General features: G+C 47.4%; 1 protein-coding gene across 2 annotated transcripts; it reads right to left on the bottom strand.

Moving 5' to 3' along the window:
* Window positions 1-614: 614 nt before the first annotated feature.
* LOC135810485 (apoptosis inhibitor 5-like) lies at window positions 615-16,112 on the bottom strand. Of its 2 annotated transcripts, none has more exons than XM_065323976.1 (14): window positions 15,923-16,112; window positions 12,545-12,706; window positions 12,004-12,100; window positions 11,054-11,119; window positions 10,510-10,811; window positions 9,338-9,403; window positions 7,986-8,165; window positions 7,357-7,488; window positions 5,769-5,830; window positions 4,766-4,859; window positions 4,291-4,350; window positions 3,329-3,388; window positions 2,610-2,647; window positions 615-2,148 (listed from the first exon to the last, which is right to left on the bottom strand). In XM_065323976.1, exons 1-14 carry the CDS (start codon window positions 15,989-15,991, stop codon window positions 1,239-1,241), a joined length of 2,298 nt encoding a protein of 765 aa, XP_065180048.1. In that variant the 5' UTR covers window positions 15,992-16,112; the 3' UTR covers window positions 615-1,238. The 2 variants fall into 2 exon arrangements, with proteins under 2 accessions (XP_065180048.1, XP_065180053.1); XM_065323981.1 differs by having other exon boundaries at window positions 15,919-16,010.
* Between the last annotated feature and the right edge of the window lie 2,200 nt (window positions 16,113-18,312).

Raw genomic sequence — 18,312 nt, 5'->3', positions numbered from 1 at the left:
ATTAATTTTCAAGTATTTGGGAGTATTAAAATATCAAGTATCAAGACTGCCCCCCCCCCCCCCCCCCCTACACACAAACACACAGGATAAAGGCATAGCCAGTATTAGGCTGTGTTTACATGAGACATTTCAACCCGGCCGGGTCGAGTTCAGCCCGGGTTGAAAGTCTGTACGATAGACAAAATAGGTGAGCGTTTACATGAAAACAGTTGACCTGGGTCAAATACTGATATGCCGCCAAAATAATTCCACTTCTAGAGTCCTGTATGGTCACGTGAATCCTTTCGCGCAAAATTTGCATGTGCAGTGCTGTTCAAACCTGGCGCGAGATACGCACAGAAGTACGTAGTACGATATCTTTGACCCGGGTTGATTTCAACCCTCCCCCAAGGGGAGGGTTGAAATCAACCCGGGGCGAAATTTCAACCCGGGTCAAGCGCAATGCGTCATGTAAACACGCCATTCATTTTGTGTGCATGGCGGGTTGAAATCTGACCCGGGTTGAAACGCCTCATGTAAACATAGCCACACACATGCACACCTCACTGGTGCACTTGTAGCTTCTCCATTCCCTCATCAGTCAGCAAAACAATTTTAAAAATTTAATTTTTTTTTTGAAAGACACACATCGAGGTACGTAACGTTGCTTTGCAGGGACAATAAAAAAAATAGGGTTGATAAAAAAAAAGCAGCAGTGTGCATAGCCGGCCATAGGCATAGGCATAGGCATAGCTATAGTATAGGTGTGCACAATCGAGTAAAAAGAGATAATTATAGATTGCAGGGGGGGGGGGGGGGGGGCAAAGACAAAAAATTAATAATAATTCTCAGAATTTCTGACAGCACAAAGTCCATACGGCGGCATAGGTCCAACAGCTGATTTGACAGGATAGGTCTGCTAAGGACTGACAAGAAGTGGATGCTTATGACTGTATGATCAACACAAGAGGTGTACTGGGGTTTTTTAGTTTTTTTTTACTTGAAGACGCAACCCAAATAGACTGCACATGCAGGCTAGCAGTCGTGGCAGTCAAAGCGACGAGGCCATTGCCATTGATAAGCTTGGCTACAGGGTTGAGGCAACGAGCATGCCTGTGCGAGTATCTGGGTTGGCACAGCACACTGCACAGCTTCGACATTCCCAGAGACATCATCCATTGTACGATAGTGCGCATATACTTCAGAGGGCACAAGGATTGCTGCTTGAGCTGGGGAGCAAGGCAGTTACATGTACCAGGTTATAGGGAATGCCGTTGCCATCGCTTGTGTTGCCTGCCGGTGGACGTCTGGCGGGAAGCGATTGAGATTTCCCTGACCACCTTGCTGTTCCCTCTACCACGGCCGGCAATGCCTCGACCACGGCCACCACCACCGCCTCGGCCACGACTAGCGCGTATGCTTTGAAACTGCTGCTGCTGCCGCTGCTGTCGCTGTTGTTGTTGCAGTTGTCGCTTTTCTCTGATGGACGAAGGACTCGCGACGGGCGACTGTCCTGTGCTATTGCTGCGGCGGCCAACATCTGGAAAGCTACGACTGCGGATGACGGCAACCTCCCGCGCAGGTGCAATGGCATCTTGGATCGACTGCCACACGTGACTCGTACGCAGCAGCTTGCCGCGACCAGTCTTTCGGCCAGTAGCAGCAGCCGGCGCAGCTTTGGAAACTTTATGGGCAACGGTCGCTTGCTTCCACGGCCGTCTGCGCAGGCCCGCAGCCTGCTGCTGCTGTTGTTGTTGTCGACCTGGTCCTTGTGTCCCTCGCCATTGCCTGGGAGCGTTGCGGAAGTTCTGTGCATGCAGTGTTGTAGCACTAGCGACGGTGTTCGCTGCTGCTGCAGCGCCTCGACCTCGGCCTCTCAGCTGACCACGGCCACGGCCACGTCTCTGCACCGCTCCGCTGACTCCCGAAGCAGCTGCTGCCGCCAGCTCACCTCGCATCAGCGGGTTGGAGGGCTCATTCAATGCATAACCGCTGTTGTTTGTTGACGCAGTGGTGGCAGCCGTCTTGCGATTGCTCTTGGCTGCTGCTGGTGCTGCTGCAGCTGCTGGTGCAGATACATTACTGTACTTGCCCACTGGTGGTTGATAGGTTTGCGGTGCAGAGCGTTTCGCTGCCTGCAGACCGTCTTCAGAGTATGCAGGCCGCTTTCTGGACACACAACGCGCACACACACATGCAGACAAGCACGTACATTGCATGCACACATACCGGCACTGGAGAATGAGCAAAGTACCACTGGGACTATATACACACGTGCATGTAAGCGGTACGCGCATTGACATACACAACTAGTGCAGGCCGTATTCCTAGGCACTCCAAGCCTCCACTATGTTGTTTGGTGATTGGCCCGATTGCCACTAAACTCATTTGCTGTTCACACACATACATGTTGCATTGGAAGAGCTGAACGATGGAACTTTCCGGGAGTTTTGTACACTCAATCCTGAGTTTGAGAACACGCTTGTACGAGTTTGCACTGGACTCTCATGCAGGTTAACATGTGTCTATGTTGTTTTTTCTTAATGTGCGCAAGCTCCACTGCAGCCACTTCATTAAAATGTTTATTTTTTAATATTTTTTAATAACAACAGTATACTGCTAGTACTCACTGGACTGTGATGGGAGTAAGCTGATGTACAAGATTTTCCTACATAACACACCACAACACACCACCAGCACACCAACATACAGGTCATGCCAGTATAAAGCAGATAGACTTTAACCCCAGATATAGCGTGATTCCCCATTGTCGTCGCGTGACTAAATTTGTGTAGAAAGCGATTATGGCATGTGAACGGTGGAACCGACATTGCCGACTTTTAATACGTGACCCATTGATAATACCGCAAGGTTTGACTGGAGTAGGAACCAACATGGCTGTGTCATACAGCCATGTGATAGATGTGAAACCACTCCATTCATATTCCCGTGTTCTGCCAGCAAAGAACATTGTGCTGAAAAGATTTTTTTTAATGAAAAGAAGATAATCTTCAGGGTGCCCATGCTCCACTGTAGAGTCCTGATCAATGAATTCCGATCGTGCGAGCCAATGCCACACCGCACGCTGTGCATCCCTAGACCTGCGAAGACTGGGATGTGAACTGGTGCAGGGCGATACATTGACTCACACGATCTGAATTCATCGAGCAGCACCGTACCTTTCTCACGCATACAAGTAGCAGAAGGGGCCAAAACAAGACTTGAGTTCTACACAGGGAATAGTGATTGTTATGCTATTTCGTCTACTACATGATGCACGCATGTATGTGTACATGCCGTGTATTTGTTGCTCCTGGAATGGATCCCTTAGCCCTAGGTCTGTACCTACCTTGTTAATGGAAGCAGGCAGCAAATCATCCTTGTACACGGGTGGGTTCTTGAAGAAAGCCTGAAAAGCAAAGAAAGGGTAGCATCACCAGGGGCGTGCTCGGCCCCCCAACTAGGGGGGTGCACGGGAGCCGAGGGGAGCCCCCCCCCGGCAATTTTCTGCAATTTGTTTGCAACCTTTCTTGAATTTTAGAGCATATTTGCATACATTACAATTGCAATTACCCAGATTGAAATTTTTTGGGGGGTGCACGTGCCCCCCGTGCCCATCGCCGAGCACGCGCCTGATCACCAGTGTAAGAGATACATCATGCCAGCACAGCCAACGAATACTCAGCACAAGTCGTGATCCGTTATGTTCAGATCTTATTCACTCACATTGGTACTGACATGAGAGAGAGAGAGAGAGAGAGAGAGAGAGAGAGAGAGAGAGAGAGAGAGAGAGAGAGAGAGAGAGAGAGAGAGAGAGAGAGAGAGAGAGAGAGAGAGAGAGAGAGAGAGAGAGACAGAGAGAGAGAGAGAGAGAGAGAGAGAGAGAGAGTTGTGAACAGCCAGAATGCCTACAAACACACAACAATCAATTGGGGTAGCTGCAAGTTGTAGTTGGTTAATACACAATGAACTTTACACCACAGTACAGCAGTAACAGGGAAAAGCTACCCTAACGCCATACTCTAGAGCAGGGAAGAGAGACTAGGTGTATAATCAACTGCATAGTCGACTGCATAGTGCTACGTATCATCACATGCCTTTGAGCACGGCAAGCAGGAGAGCGCAAACACGGTGTGGAGCGTCTGTTTGACACTTTCTACTTTCAGATCACCCCTACCAAATCTCATTGTGTATTTGCGCATGGTGTAAGAGTATATGTGACAATGCAACAGGGATGCAGAAGCCCACTGTACACCATCAGAACAGAGACGCAGCGTACGCGTATGCGTGTGGCGAGCATTCCTGACTTACTTTGATGATGGTACTGATGCTCTGACAAGCCAGCAGTGATATCTGATTGGACTGTAGGGTCTGTGTATGGGCAATAACATGTCACAATACACCACAAGTCAACCCAGACTATAGAGAGATAGAGATCACACACGCCCCCACACACAGTGCCCCACCCCCAAGCAAAGTGACAACCAGGCACCATCCCTCCACGCAGCACAGTTCTTGAGCGAGTCAGTGGTTAGATTCCGCCGGCAAGCACCGTAGAAAACAGCAACACATTGGTAAGTGCAGGGAAACAGCATGCGATGCCGTCAACCCCTCTCCATGAACTGACTCAGAACTACAATAGAGCAGCGAAGTGCACGCCGCTAGCACGCACACATGCTGTTACACCGCCAGCTAAAAGTCAGGCATTAACGCCAGCACACAAAATCACAAGCAAGGGCACTGCTTTGTCGCTTTGAGGGGAAGCATGCACTGGGGAAATACTTACACTATCGCCTCGAATGACAGCAGGGGGTTTCCCCGCCAGACTGGCCCTCAGTGATTTCTGTTCCGACATGGCCTTGACACCAACAAGTTGAAGCCTTGCCAAAAGAGGAAAGAACAATACGCATACCAAATTCAGAGAGGAGCTGTACAGCTCAAAGTAGGTAGAACATACACACCAGGTTACTGCTATAAAATATTCTGCTCTCTCTCTGTCTGTCTCTGTCTCGTGGTATAGTTAACCATTGTCCATGTCCCAGCTTCAACACACAGTGTAGGTGCATCTGTTATAACGAAATTGGGCCATAAAGAACTAATTCTCCTGCACAATGGTGTTTGCCATATCGGGAGTCGACTGTACTCGGCGTAGCGTCTTGACGTGTGTCCGCATCGCCCTTGTTCTCTTTCTTGCGTTGTGGGCTCTGGGGTAGCTCATGGTATGGTGAATCATGCGTGTGGTGTGTGTATACGTGTAGGTTTCGCTGTACAGTCAGACCTCGCTTATCCGGTCCTCTTTTATCCGGATCCCTTGCCATCCGGAAGAAAATCGTTGAATACCGATGTACAGCATATGTCATGCATACATACAGTATGTGTGTTCGATTTTCCGGTTCCCTCGCCTATCCGGACATTTTCGTGGAAAATGGATGTGTGCGGATAAGCGAGGTCTGACTGTAATGCTACATGTACACAGTGCACGTTGTTCCAGCTCTGACTGCACTGTTGGTGTGCACGATATTCCGGCACTTCCGCACCAAGGCTTGCGTTCCACGCACAAATCTGGTCCTACAGTGCTCCTCAATGAAATCCGATCAAGCGAGGGAATGCAACGTCGGGCGCCGTGCAGCCCCCGGACATGCGAACACAGCGGGGGTGAACTAGTGCAGGGCGCAGACTTCGTACACGCGATCAGATTTCATTGAGCAGGACAGTACAACTCAAGGTTCATGAGCCATGGCGTGCCATAGTTAGCTAGAGATTTGCACACAGCGTCTTCCTTAGCTCACCGTTGTCGGAGTAGTACCAGGCGAGATTGAGCAGCTTCATCCTCTGTGAAGTAATCGGGGCACTGCACACAACAAGCGACAGCCATTGCAAAAAGGCAAAGGCAAACAGAAATCGTGATGAGAAAGAACAACCAAGAGCAAGCAAGCGGTACACCTTCTGGAGCGTCGTATCGGCAGTTGCGCTGGGCGAAACCTGACCCAAAGTACAAAGCTTGCGCCCCGCACTAGTTACGATTACATCACGGTGTGTGCACTGAAGTACATGCGTACTCCCAGCAGTGGCTACACCACTCCCAGGGCTTCAAGGGCCATGGAAGCCAAAGGTGCCACATACCAGTACTAGTATGCACTTTGGGCAGGATTTCATCTAGAAAACCGTACTGCGGGGCTGAACACCTGTTGCACACAGCTCTGCTTACTCTATTATCCATACAGCTATAACAGGCCATTCACAAGACGTGCAAACACATGCACACGTGTACATGTGACCAAGAAGTCACTTGCAAACCGTGATCCAGTTCACACGGTGCTGCCTGTGCATGCATCCAAGGCCGCCACACCAAGCCTAAGACGTACAAGAACGGAGTCCATTCATACAAAATAATCCTGTTGGCTTTGGAAAGCCCAATTTTAGCTGAATCGAGGTTCAAAAACCCACATAAATTCGATTTTTCAGTTTTGAATCTCCTTCTCCATACATTTTGCTACGGCATACCTATCCTGATTTGTTGAACCTGGATCACCGGTATTCACGGCACCCATAGTCCAATGGTTTGTATGTTTTCTCCTATGAATACATGTGGATGTACTCCGATTGCATATTATAGAGGATGAAACTCGAGTCGCAAATGAATTCTTGGTAGATTTATCGTTTCACCGCATTAGTCTATTCACAAGCTTGAGTGGATGGAAAGGGGGACAAAGTCTGAAGAAACAATCGGATGCCGCCGCCAGGACTGGCCTTCGCTATAGCCTAGGCCAGCAGTGCTCTAACCACTGAACTATGGCGTGCATGTAGCTGTCAACCAAGCAGCGACCGTTCAACTCCCTCTTCAGACTTCTGCACTACTAGCATACTAATTACATGTATATCGGTATACCCAGTGCAAGATGCATTCCTGCAGTCCTGGCCAAAGAAATTCGACATCATGAATAAAATAACACCGGGAACTACGCCGCCGTAGCCCGACACACACTGCCCCGCACACTCGAGCGCTGCGCTACTTTATTCCCGAGGCCGAGTTTCTGCGGCCAGAACAGCAATGAAAAACATCAAAGGCGGGCAAAGGCAGGCGGTCACTGCGAACATACTTTGCACACAGTACTGTAGAGGCAGGAAATTTCGTCGGTCAATAATTTCGTCCAACTCCAAAGAAAGGGATTTCGCCCGGTTGAAAATTTAGTCCATGGACTGCAACAGTATATTGAAACGCTGGACAAATCGACATTCGTCCGGCATTTAATTTAGTCCCAAAGCTCCTTGGCCGAAAAAGACGAAATTAAATTCCAGACGAATATTTCTGCTTGTACAGTACACTACAGCAGTAGAGCGCACAGTTCAAGAGCACCGGGCACTGCACACACGCACCTTCTTGCCGAGCTGATGAAGGCTGTAGAGGAGGCACTCCGTGACTTTGTAGTCGACTGGCTGCTCACTTGCCTTGGATACAGCAGCAGACGCCTGACTGTCGCCACCGCTAGGAAGTGCAGGCAAGTGTGTCTGTGATGCAAAGAAAAGAAAGAACCCAAGGCTTACACACACATTACTACAGTTGTGCTCGGTGAAATCCGACCCAAGTTGAATATTTGGCGCCCTCAACTTGCACGGCCCTCAACGCCCTGGAAGAGGTACGAACGGGACTGGACGTACATATGTACAAGTACAGCGGCGTACCTGTAACTGGTCCAGGGTGTCAGTTTTGTACTTTGGGTCGGATTTCACCGAGCGCAACTGTAGTTGTACCGTAACATTCGTCATGGGGAACACACTAATAAGAGAACAGCCTGTCCTAGGGAGTTGCACATACATTGTACATGTATGTGCAACCTCCCGCCCGGCTGGCTGCACAATCACTTCAGCCAGAGCTGCTCGGCAGTACTGACACAGAAACGAAGATGCATACGGAGTGTTGAGAGTGACAGAGACTATTACTGACACAGGAACGGCGGGGATCGGCTCGCTGCAGAGCAGACTCTCTTGCACGGCACACTACTCACCATGATTGCGTAATACAGCGTGCCAATGATGGCCAGGCTATCGTCCGCCGATGGCGGGATGCAGCAAAGCGACGCAAGCCACTGGTACAGGTCCACCTTGCTCTTGTCGCAGGCAACACCAGCGAACAGCGCCACATTGGAGACGTAGTACTCGGTGAATTGCAATGCTGCCGCTCCACGCTGTTGTCCGCACGCCCAACACGTGTTCATTCAGAAACGATACAAGCACATGCGCACACCCACACCCACACACACACATATACATACACCAACATGATTGTGCACACAAACACCATACATGTATGTAAGGCATTCTGCAGGGGGACATGCAATCAACTGAACATATCGACAAGTCACTAGCGACCAGAGGACAACATTCGTAAGTTTGAGGGAGTTGAAAATATCAAATAAAAATTGATGGGCCATGATCAAATTTTTGGAAAATGGCACATGTACAGCAAGTTATTCAGAGAGAGAGAGAGAGAGAGAGAGAGAGAGAGAGAGAGAGAGAGAGAGAGAGAGAGAGAGAGAGAGAGAGAGAGAGGGGGAAAGAGAGAGTGCATGTGATATGAGTAAAGCTTTGTATTTAAAAGTAGACCATCTCAAAAATTAGCTGGTTTACAGCAATTGAAATATCGTAAAATCCCTAGAAATACATGCATAAGCCATGAACACACTCCATCACGTGTGCCATGATCCTGCCTACAGTCAGACCTCACTTATCCGCTTCTCTTCTATCCGGACCCCTCGCCATCTGGAAGAAAATCGTTGGTTACCGATTTGCAGCTTATGCCATGCATACAGACAGTATGTGTGTTCGATCATCCGGTTCCCTCGCCTATCCCGGATATTTTCGTGGAAAACGGATGTGTGCGGTTATGCGACGTCTGCCTATACTTGTATTCTGCAGTCTATAAGGCCGAGTAAAAAAAATTACTAGATGATCGTCCTTTTTTTTGGAAAAATCGGGGAGGGCGGGAGGATTTTATTTTTATTTTTTTACTTTTTACCCTCTCATGCACACAGTGTACACAACAACATCAAGGTTTTTTTTCTCTTTTTTTCTTTTTCTTTCTTCAGCAGATCGATACTGACGTTGTGATATACTAGTAGTATGTGGTCCATATAGTAAAGAAAGTATTAAACAAAGCGTGCACATGTTTCCTGCATCCGCGATCGGTAAAAAACCAACGATTTCGGCAAAAACTCACGATTTAAAAAATAAAATATTTCTTGGGGCGCTGACAAAAACTGGGGCGGACGGGGACGATCATCTAGCTTTTTTTTTTACTTGGCCTAATGAGTGAAAACACGACTAGCAGGTGGCAGGTGGTGTACAGCAGCACACTTACCCGGATCGAAGGCAGGGCATTGCGAGTGCAGACAAGCAGACGGTCGACAGCATCAGCGTTACTTGCCTATAGAGCATACATGCAAACAAACAGACACACCCACACATGCACACACGCCCACACACACGGGCGGGCACACGCACACACACACACACACACACACACACACACACACACACACACACACACACACACACACACACAAACACGCACATATTTGCTCTGCTGCAGGCTAAACTATGATATTCACCATTTACTGCTCATGGTTCATTACTACAACTCAAAACTTATACAGTAACAACATGCATCAGTTGTCATAACACTGCTCGCAGCATCGGGATTGTGTGAGGTAAACTGCCATTTTCTCGAATACCAGATCACTTCACGAAAAATTGACAATTTGCTTGTCAAATAGTGGGCAGTGGTGTGTGTGTGTGTGTTTAGGGAAGTGGTGTGACCTCCACCACATGACGCACTAGTACACCACACTCGGAGTGAGTTGCTGTAGCTCTCTCTCTCTCTCTCTCTCTCTCTCTCTCTCTCTCTCTCTCTCTCTCTCTCTCTCTCTCTCTCTCTCTCTCTCTCTCTCTCTCTCTCTCTCTCTCTCGAGAGAGAGAGAGAGAGAGAGAGAGAGAGAGAGAGTGCTCAATGCACCTATACACAGGAACTGAAGCTTCATCGCTGCAACTCTTTCTTGCGCTAGCAATCATCAGACAGTGCTACATGTATCTCCGAGTTACAGCCTACAATAAAGCTTTAATTCCCTTCTCAGCGTAAATATGATATGCATGACTGTACAGGAGACCACAGAGGTTGCACGAATACGTCATCATGACATCATCACATGCGGTGCTTTGCATAGAGTGGTATCACAAGCACTGGTTTTCCAACTTCCACTCCATGCAAAGCATGCAGGATGATGTCATTCCCAGCAAAGCTACGGCTGGGGGCATACACACTAACCAAGCAATGGACACACTCGCATCGAATGGCTCGTGTAGGCAGGCACATGCGTTGCTTTGCATAGAGTGGCATCACAAGCACTGGTTTGCCACTCGTGCAAAGCATGCAGGATGATGTCATTCCTTTAGGCATTCACATTGGCCAAAACAACTCCCAGAACCTCTACGGCTGGGGGCATACACACTGACCAATGCAACGGCCACACTCACGTCGAACGGCTCCTGTAGGCAGGCCACGTTGGCAATGGCGTCGACGACCTCGCGAGCACCCTCCGGCGTTGACACCAGCGACAGGCAGCTGAGCAGCTTCATGAAGTGTGGGAACTCGTCACTGCTGACCGTCGGGAAGGCTTTCTTGACGGCGTTGAGCGTGTAGCGTTCCACTGGCTCCTTGCCGGAGATAAGGGACGGCGAGAGAGCCACCACATTCTGAGACAGGAATCGCAGTGACTTGTCACGGCACGCTTCGTCATGATTGTTATTAATTTGGAAGAACAGTCCGGCCAAAGTGCCTGAAATGTAATCACACGAACAGAGCAGAGTACGAGACGAAATGTGATTGTGCGCTCTCCATCCAAACGGCAGACTATGACAATCACAACACGTTCCATAAGCACGGCAGCTTTGATTGCTTGAAACTCCAGATCTAGCAAACAGTCACGGGGACACAGTCGTATGCATGAATGCACGCACAGACACACAAGCACATATTCCCCTCCACCCCCCCCCACACACACACAACCATCATCCTTACCACACGTGTCCTTCTTCAGCAGTGCCTCCAGTGACCGCTTCACCGCCCGCAACTCTCCTTCATCTTCTGTCAACGAGCACAGGCGACAAGCAGAACACACGTACAAGTTATCGATAAAAATATTCATTTTGCTTTTAAGACTCATCCGAGGTGTTTCCGTAGGTTACTATGGACTATGAAATAATCCTCGCAAAAGCCCTGAAATGGCATCGCGCATATTTCAGACAGGCGGCCCCGATTCCACAAAATAAGGTACAGAGCATGTCAGATTTACAATCAAGTGGGTTCTAAAGATCAAAGCCGTTCACAACTGATTGAGGTATATGCTACAAGTACAATTTACAGGGCTGCAGATACTGGTCTGGCCATGGATGGACTTCAAAGGATGTAGGTTTTGCTCAGGCTGCCTGTTAGGGCGCGTTCAGACTACCGTGAACCCCGTCAAACCGTGAATGCCGATAAACCGTGAAGGACATTCACACTACCGATAACAAACTAACGTGACCGTGAAGTTTTCAGCTCTCACCGCGGCACTGACAAGGGATTTTCCCTTTTTTTCGCAGCGCGCATGCAGCCTGAGCACTTTTTTATTGCCGGTAAAAGTTTACTGCCGCATCAGCCGCGGCAGTAAAACTTTCCCACCGGTAACGTGCCAGTAACGTCACGTGATCAAATCAACTTGGCGACTTTCCCTATCGGTCACTTTTTATCGGTAGTCTGAACGCGCCCTTACAGTTGCCCCTGGGGACAGGGCCGATTTACACACCCTCGCACACGGCATCGCTCGTTTGGGCTGCGCCTAGCGCCAGCAGGCTGATGCAGCGATCCCGACTTGCACCGGCCACGGATCATGTAGAACTTCCAAATGCGGGGTGGAAACACACGTCGTTTCGGCTACTCTGATCTCGGGCGGTCTCCCTGGATGCTACGACCCCCCGGACACCACTAACCAGCAATCAGGAGCTGAGACAGAATGTCACTTAGGGATGAGTTGTCACCGTGCTCTCGGCACACGTTGGGCATGTGCTGAATGGCCAGTTTGCGAATCTACAAAGGCAGGTCACAAGCATGCAAGCACACACACACACACACACACACACGTGGGCGCGTGCACACGCACACACACACACACACACGCACGTGCACGCACACACACACACACGTGCGCGCACACGCACACACCGCATGCACAAGTGCGAAGCAATTCCTGAAAATGGAACATTCCAAATAAGTAAAACTGAATAGAGCGGTTGTCAGTTGACAAACCCTCTTTTATTTAAATTGAAGAAAAAAAACGCAAAACCCTTCAAGAATGGACTCGGATGGAGAGCCAAGGATAAATTTAAGAAAAAAGGGACCAAGCGTGATGGAGAGCCAAGGATAAATTTATAGCAAAGAAAAAAAAGGACCAAGCGTAATTTGTAATTTCTTGGTCCTTTAATAATAAAAACCCTTCAACTTGTGGCAAACAGCAAGAGAGCAGTAACATACCGATACGTCTTCATCCTCACACAAGTCAATAAGAGACTCGATCGCCTTCTCGCTCAGCTCTGGGAAGCTTGGAAAGAACTTGGTGATGAAGCCGGCAGACAGCTTGCGCGCACCAGCATCACCCTTCACGCCCTGTAGCATCTGCTGGTAGATGTCGGCATGCTGAGCATGTATGTTCGTGCATACGTGCGCGTGCACACACACATGCGCACACACATAAACACATACACGCGTGCACACACACATAACACACACCCACGCGCACATACACATACATGCGTGCACGCACATGTACATACACACACACATACATACACGCACACGCGCGCGCGCGCGTACAAACAGAGATACAAACACACCTTAGATGCCCGTCGCCAGAGGCGATGATAGTGATGCTAAGCAAAAGCCATTAAAACTTGTGCCAGGATTGCACCCATCAACAGCTTGCAAGGTCGAAGACCACAAAAAGGCCTGAACGTGATACATCACAGCCAAGCTGGAGTCATGACAAAGCCGACTCGGATCCACGCACACGCACACACACACTTAGACATGCCCTTCGCGGAAGCGATGATAGTGAACAGCTCTGTTAGACATAACAACTTGTGCTGGGATTACACCATTCAGCAGCTTGCAAGGCTGATGAATTGACCGCCACTAAGTTTTAGCCACCTACACATCCGATTGAAGTGGCTTTTTTCTGGCCAGTGAATCCCTGTTTTTCATTCCTTCTTCTTTTTTGACGCGCGCACACCAAATCCTCCAGCATGCACTGGCTGTTGGTAACCACCCAGGAGCGCAATACACTGTAAATATACACAACAGAACAACAAGGACAATCAAGGCTTGTTTGCTGCTACTTCAAGTTTCATGCTTACGCAATCATCAGGCAACATCTTGAAACTTGAAGTAGCAGCAAACAAGCCTTGATTGTCCTTGTTGTTCTGTTGTGTATTACGCTCTGCCTTTGTGGTGTTGAGCACTGTCAAGCACTCTGGGTACATCCTTCGGTATACTGTAAAACATGTAATTTTAGGTGCATTAAAATGTCGGTGCCAGGAACCTGCCAGGTTTCAGGTGTAATGTAGAATTAGGTGACCAGCATTCCCTTCACATACAGTGTAGCAGAACATTTTCGGACGGAAATATTGTTGGACAAAGCCTGGTTTCTCCACCGAAATCAAAGTTACACCGAAAATTACATGGTTTACAGTACCAGTAATCTATCTACTTGGTAGAATGTACCTGTCTGGCAGATAGAATTATGTATCTATGTGTGTTTTTAGAGCTAAAGTTTCTTTTTTCCAAACAAAAAAATTAGGAACGAGAGGGCTTGAAAGTCGAGGAGCCCTCACTATGCTTTGTTTTTACCCAGGTCGTCATGTGTGTTGTTCGAACCGCTAGAAACGTCTTTGCAATACGATCATCGGGCACATGCTTTTGTATTGCAAAGACGTTTCTATCAGTTCGCGGATAACACACATGATGCCCTAGGTAAAAACAAAGCATAGCGAGGGCTCCTGGCCTTTCAAGCCCTCTCGTTAGGTTTATACGGTTCTGACCTATCGCTTAACTGTACAATGAGCCCGTTATCGTACTTTCTGACTGCTTATTATCTTGCTACAGTTGTAGACAGTTACTTCATAACTCGCAACCATGTGTTCTCTTTTATTTTACATCTATCATTGGCTCAGTTCCGAATGAACAACCGTCAATAAAAAAAGAGGTATGGAAAATATTAGGGGTGAAACGATTAGTTCGAATATTCGAGTATTCGTTCGAAATTTTCAAACGAGCGAGTATTCGAAATTTTGCACTCGATCGTTTTTTTTTTTTTTTTTTTTTTTTTTTTTTTTTTTTTAGTATTGGCATTCTATTTTTCAAAAACTTCTGTGGTGCCGCTCATTGACCGGTATGCATGCCTTTGAGTCAGTATTTTATGACTTGGACGATGCGATTACCACGGCAAGTAACGTTAGTTTGTTATGAGATAATGAAAGTACTGGCGAAAATCGTTACTCTACACTCTGTACAAGACGTTGGCGACTTTTGTTCTATGTTCACAGATAATTTCTTCCGAATTGGTCGAGAACTCACAAATCTAGCGCTTTTGAATTTTGATAAAATACTCGAAATAATCGGATACTCGATCGAATATTATGAATGAGTGATCGGTTGGTCAAAATAGATACTCGTTTCACCCCTAGAAAATATGAAAGTTGCGGATACGACCATGCAACATAATTACGTCTAGAGTTTAAAATGATCAGCACACGAAGAAGAGAAGCCATAATTATAGTTTCGACTAGGCTTTGCGTGGCATTACTTTTTAAGTCGAATACAATGGTGATTAACAAGGTAGCAAGTATGTCCCTATAACCGACACTAGAACCGTAAAGTACCGTTGATCCGCCCCCTGTCGATTTTCTAGCTGTGAAGCGACTTCGGCGTATACAACGAAAATATGATGTTGAACCGACGCATGCACTGCTGTACACAACACTTGCCAATCCAGGATGAAAATGTGCACAATCCAGCACATCGAGTCTGAACTTCTACGTTGTTGTACATCGTACTGCACTTGACAGCCTTGATCTAATTCCCGCCCCCTGCCGAAAACCCAGCTGGGAAGCGACATGGCGTGGGGGGGGGGGGGGGGGGCGGATCTACGGTACTTTACGGTAATAGGAACGATGAAAAATATAAACATGCATCGAACTAGCTTTCGCACAGCGCTCAGGAATCATCGTTGTACTAATCAACAAATTGCAACACAGATTACTATAAAGGATCAATAGTGATTTTATAACACCTAAACAATGGCAAAAAAGCTAGTTCGATGCATGTTTATATGTTTTCATCGTTCCTATTATTGTTTTTCACATTACATTTCCGTCACAGTCACTATAACCGATGCAATAATAATGTAATAAAGGTCTTTTGAAATAAGAATTTGATCACTATAGGCGATATATTACTATAGACGATTATTACTATACGCGATAACTGTGTATACTTAGTTATGGCAAATGAAAATGAATTTGAGAAATTGATCACTATACCCGGTATATTACTATAGCCGCCAACCTTATAGGCGATACGAACTGTACCCTCAAAACTAGTCAAGATATTTTAGTATGAATACTTTCTCTCAGCACTGCCCCGCAAATTTTAAAAAATTCAATAACAATGACGACGTCTCGGCAAATTACGATTATCATTCTGCACTGGTGTACAATGTATGTGTATGTCAAAAATGGACTCGCTTTTATCACGGCCAGTGTTGCGATTGCTGACAAAAAATACACCTGATTGCCCGCCATGCACCAAACAAAATCATCAATGTGAGCGACATTCAAAATTTTCCTGCTCACCTACCTCGTTGATAGTCTCGCCAGCATCGTCTAACAAAGCATACCATCTGTAAAGGTCTTGGATACTGGCCATACTGACTGGCTACGCCGCGAAACCCTTCTAATTATATTCAAGCAATTTCGCCCAGCAAACAGCCGAAAAGAATACCAAAATTGCAAACCAGACCAGACTGATGAAAATTGAAATGAATACTAATTTCCCAAGTGTGCAACAAAAGCTACAGTCGACTACAAAAAAAAGTCATTGGTTTGTTTGTTTTTTGGGTTTTTTAAACTTTTTTTCATGTACATGTACATGTACAATGCATTTCAAAACGCGTAGGGTTTTTGAAATAATATTTCAAATTTGGCTGGAACTTTTTGAGAATAGTTTTCGGAATATTGCTCAGGATCGCTCCACATTTACTCTCATAGTTTCTAAAGGATTGGATAACAGACGCCCAATTTGGAAAAATTTATGCACAAAGTGATCACAGATTTTATGTGGTACTAGCAGCACCCCAGGCCAGCGTTGCCTGGCCGAATGTGGCATGCGGGTGAAGCAAGTACATGGACAGCACACTTGCTCAGCACGTGGTGGTGGCCAGACCGCTGAAGTCCTGGTGAGGAAGGTTCTTCATGGTTGGAAGGAGAAGGAGGGACGTCTGTTACGCCTTCGGGAGGCTGGTCAGGGTTGTCCAACACCTGGTGGCGGATGAAGCGGCTCAAAAAATTCATAAACTAATTACTTACGAACAAAAGTGCGATGCGCTCTTCACTGCAGACCAGATGCAGAGTGCAGTCAGTGCAGATCTTTTGTATCCTTTTGTTGCAGATGTTTCTATTTGCAGAGAACGATTCACGTGGTCCGCAGCGCTTGTGCGGCTGCTAGTGCTACCTATGGCCTAGGCTAGGTGGCTACATGATTCGCACGCTTCGCGTGCTCAGTGCTTCTGCGCGCGGCTGCTACTGCTACTCGTACTGATCGTGTCTGCTATATATAAGCGCTACCATGGTACCACCTACACACTGTTCGCACGCTTCGCGTGCTCAGCACGTGGTGGTGGCTACACGATTCGAACGCTTCGCGCGCTCAGTGCTTCTGTGGCTGCTTCCGCTAGCTACTAGGCCTCCGCGGAATATGCTCGTATTTTTACCGATAATTCCTTTGAGCATTGCTCAAAATTTCGACCGATTATTCCCGTAATTCCACCAATAATTCTCAAAATAATGCTTTTTTCTTCCCTTTTTTCGCAGATACCGTACCGCGTACGGGTTTTTTCCCACTTGTACGGGCAAAAAAATCACGGTTCGTGTGAAACTCGGGTGAATGCTTTTTTTTTCTTTCTTTTTTGAAATACCGGGCGATCAACTTCAGGATCACAAGCTTTTTGGTACAAATCACCGCGTTATAAATGGAAAAAAATTGAAAAAGGGGGGCATTGCTCAAATTTTACTGATTATTCCACAAAAATTGCCAATAATTCCCGTTTTAAAAATCACACCGAAAATTCCCGAAATTATGCCGGCACATTCCGCGGAGGCCTACTAGCTACACGATTCGCACGCTTCGCGTGCTCAGTGCTTCTGCGGCCGCGCTAGCTACACTGTGCTACACTGTTCGCACGCTTCGCGTGCTCAGGGCAGCGCTGCTCCGCAGCGCTTCAGCGTGACACAAAAACACACGTCACAGGTGCCTCTTCTTTATAAGGAGCGTGACACACACACACACACACACACACACACGTCACAGGTGCCTCTCTTTAAAGATAGATGCTGGCATAACGGTTTTTGCTTGTAGGTACGCGTCTATAGTTTTGAAATGGACTGTAGTTGCATACAGTACTCAGCATAGATCTAGAGGTTGACAGCCGTGGCCATGGTATAGATCTAGAGGTCGAGAGTCGTAAAATACCGCTATTTTACGACTCCGAGGGCACATGCAGCCCGGGCCCAAGCCGGCCCTAGCTAGCCCTGGCTTGATTTTTGCCAGCACCTCCAAAAAGTCACGTGGTTTCGATCGGCGCCTAGCGCATAGCGCCTAGCGCCTCCTTATCGGCTTCTTTTTATTTTTTTTATTTACTTGAAAAAGCACATAACCACCGTACCAGGAAGCTGACAAAGAAAAAAGAGTAAGAAAAAAACAGATAAAAAGAGAGCTGGGCCATGGGAGAGAGAGAGAGTTGGGGTACGGTTAGGGGAGGACGAGATATTGAATGGTGGTCGCCACAGTCACAGATAGTAGCAGTGCTGGTGAGGCTACAGGCACTCCACTGACCATTAGGTCTCAGTATCGCCATGCCGGTAACGCACCAAGAGACAAAAACGGAAGAAAATCTGAAGCGCAATACATGAATGGTAATTACAATATAGGTAATAGGGAGAGTGGTGACCAAGAGAGGACAGTATAGACCG

The sequence above is a fragment of the Sycon ciliatum genome, chromosome 1, assembly GCF_964019385.1.
Source record: "Sycon ciliatum chromosome 1, ocSycCili1.1, whole genome shotgun sequence".
In the NCBI taxonomy this organism is placed as follows: Eukaryota; Metazoa; Porifera; class Calcarea; order Leucosolenida; family Sycettidae; genus Sycon; species Sycon ciliatum.
Note: the sequence above shows the minus strand (reverse complement) of the source record. Positions and strands in the feature narration are given on the sequence as shown.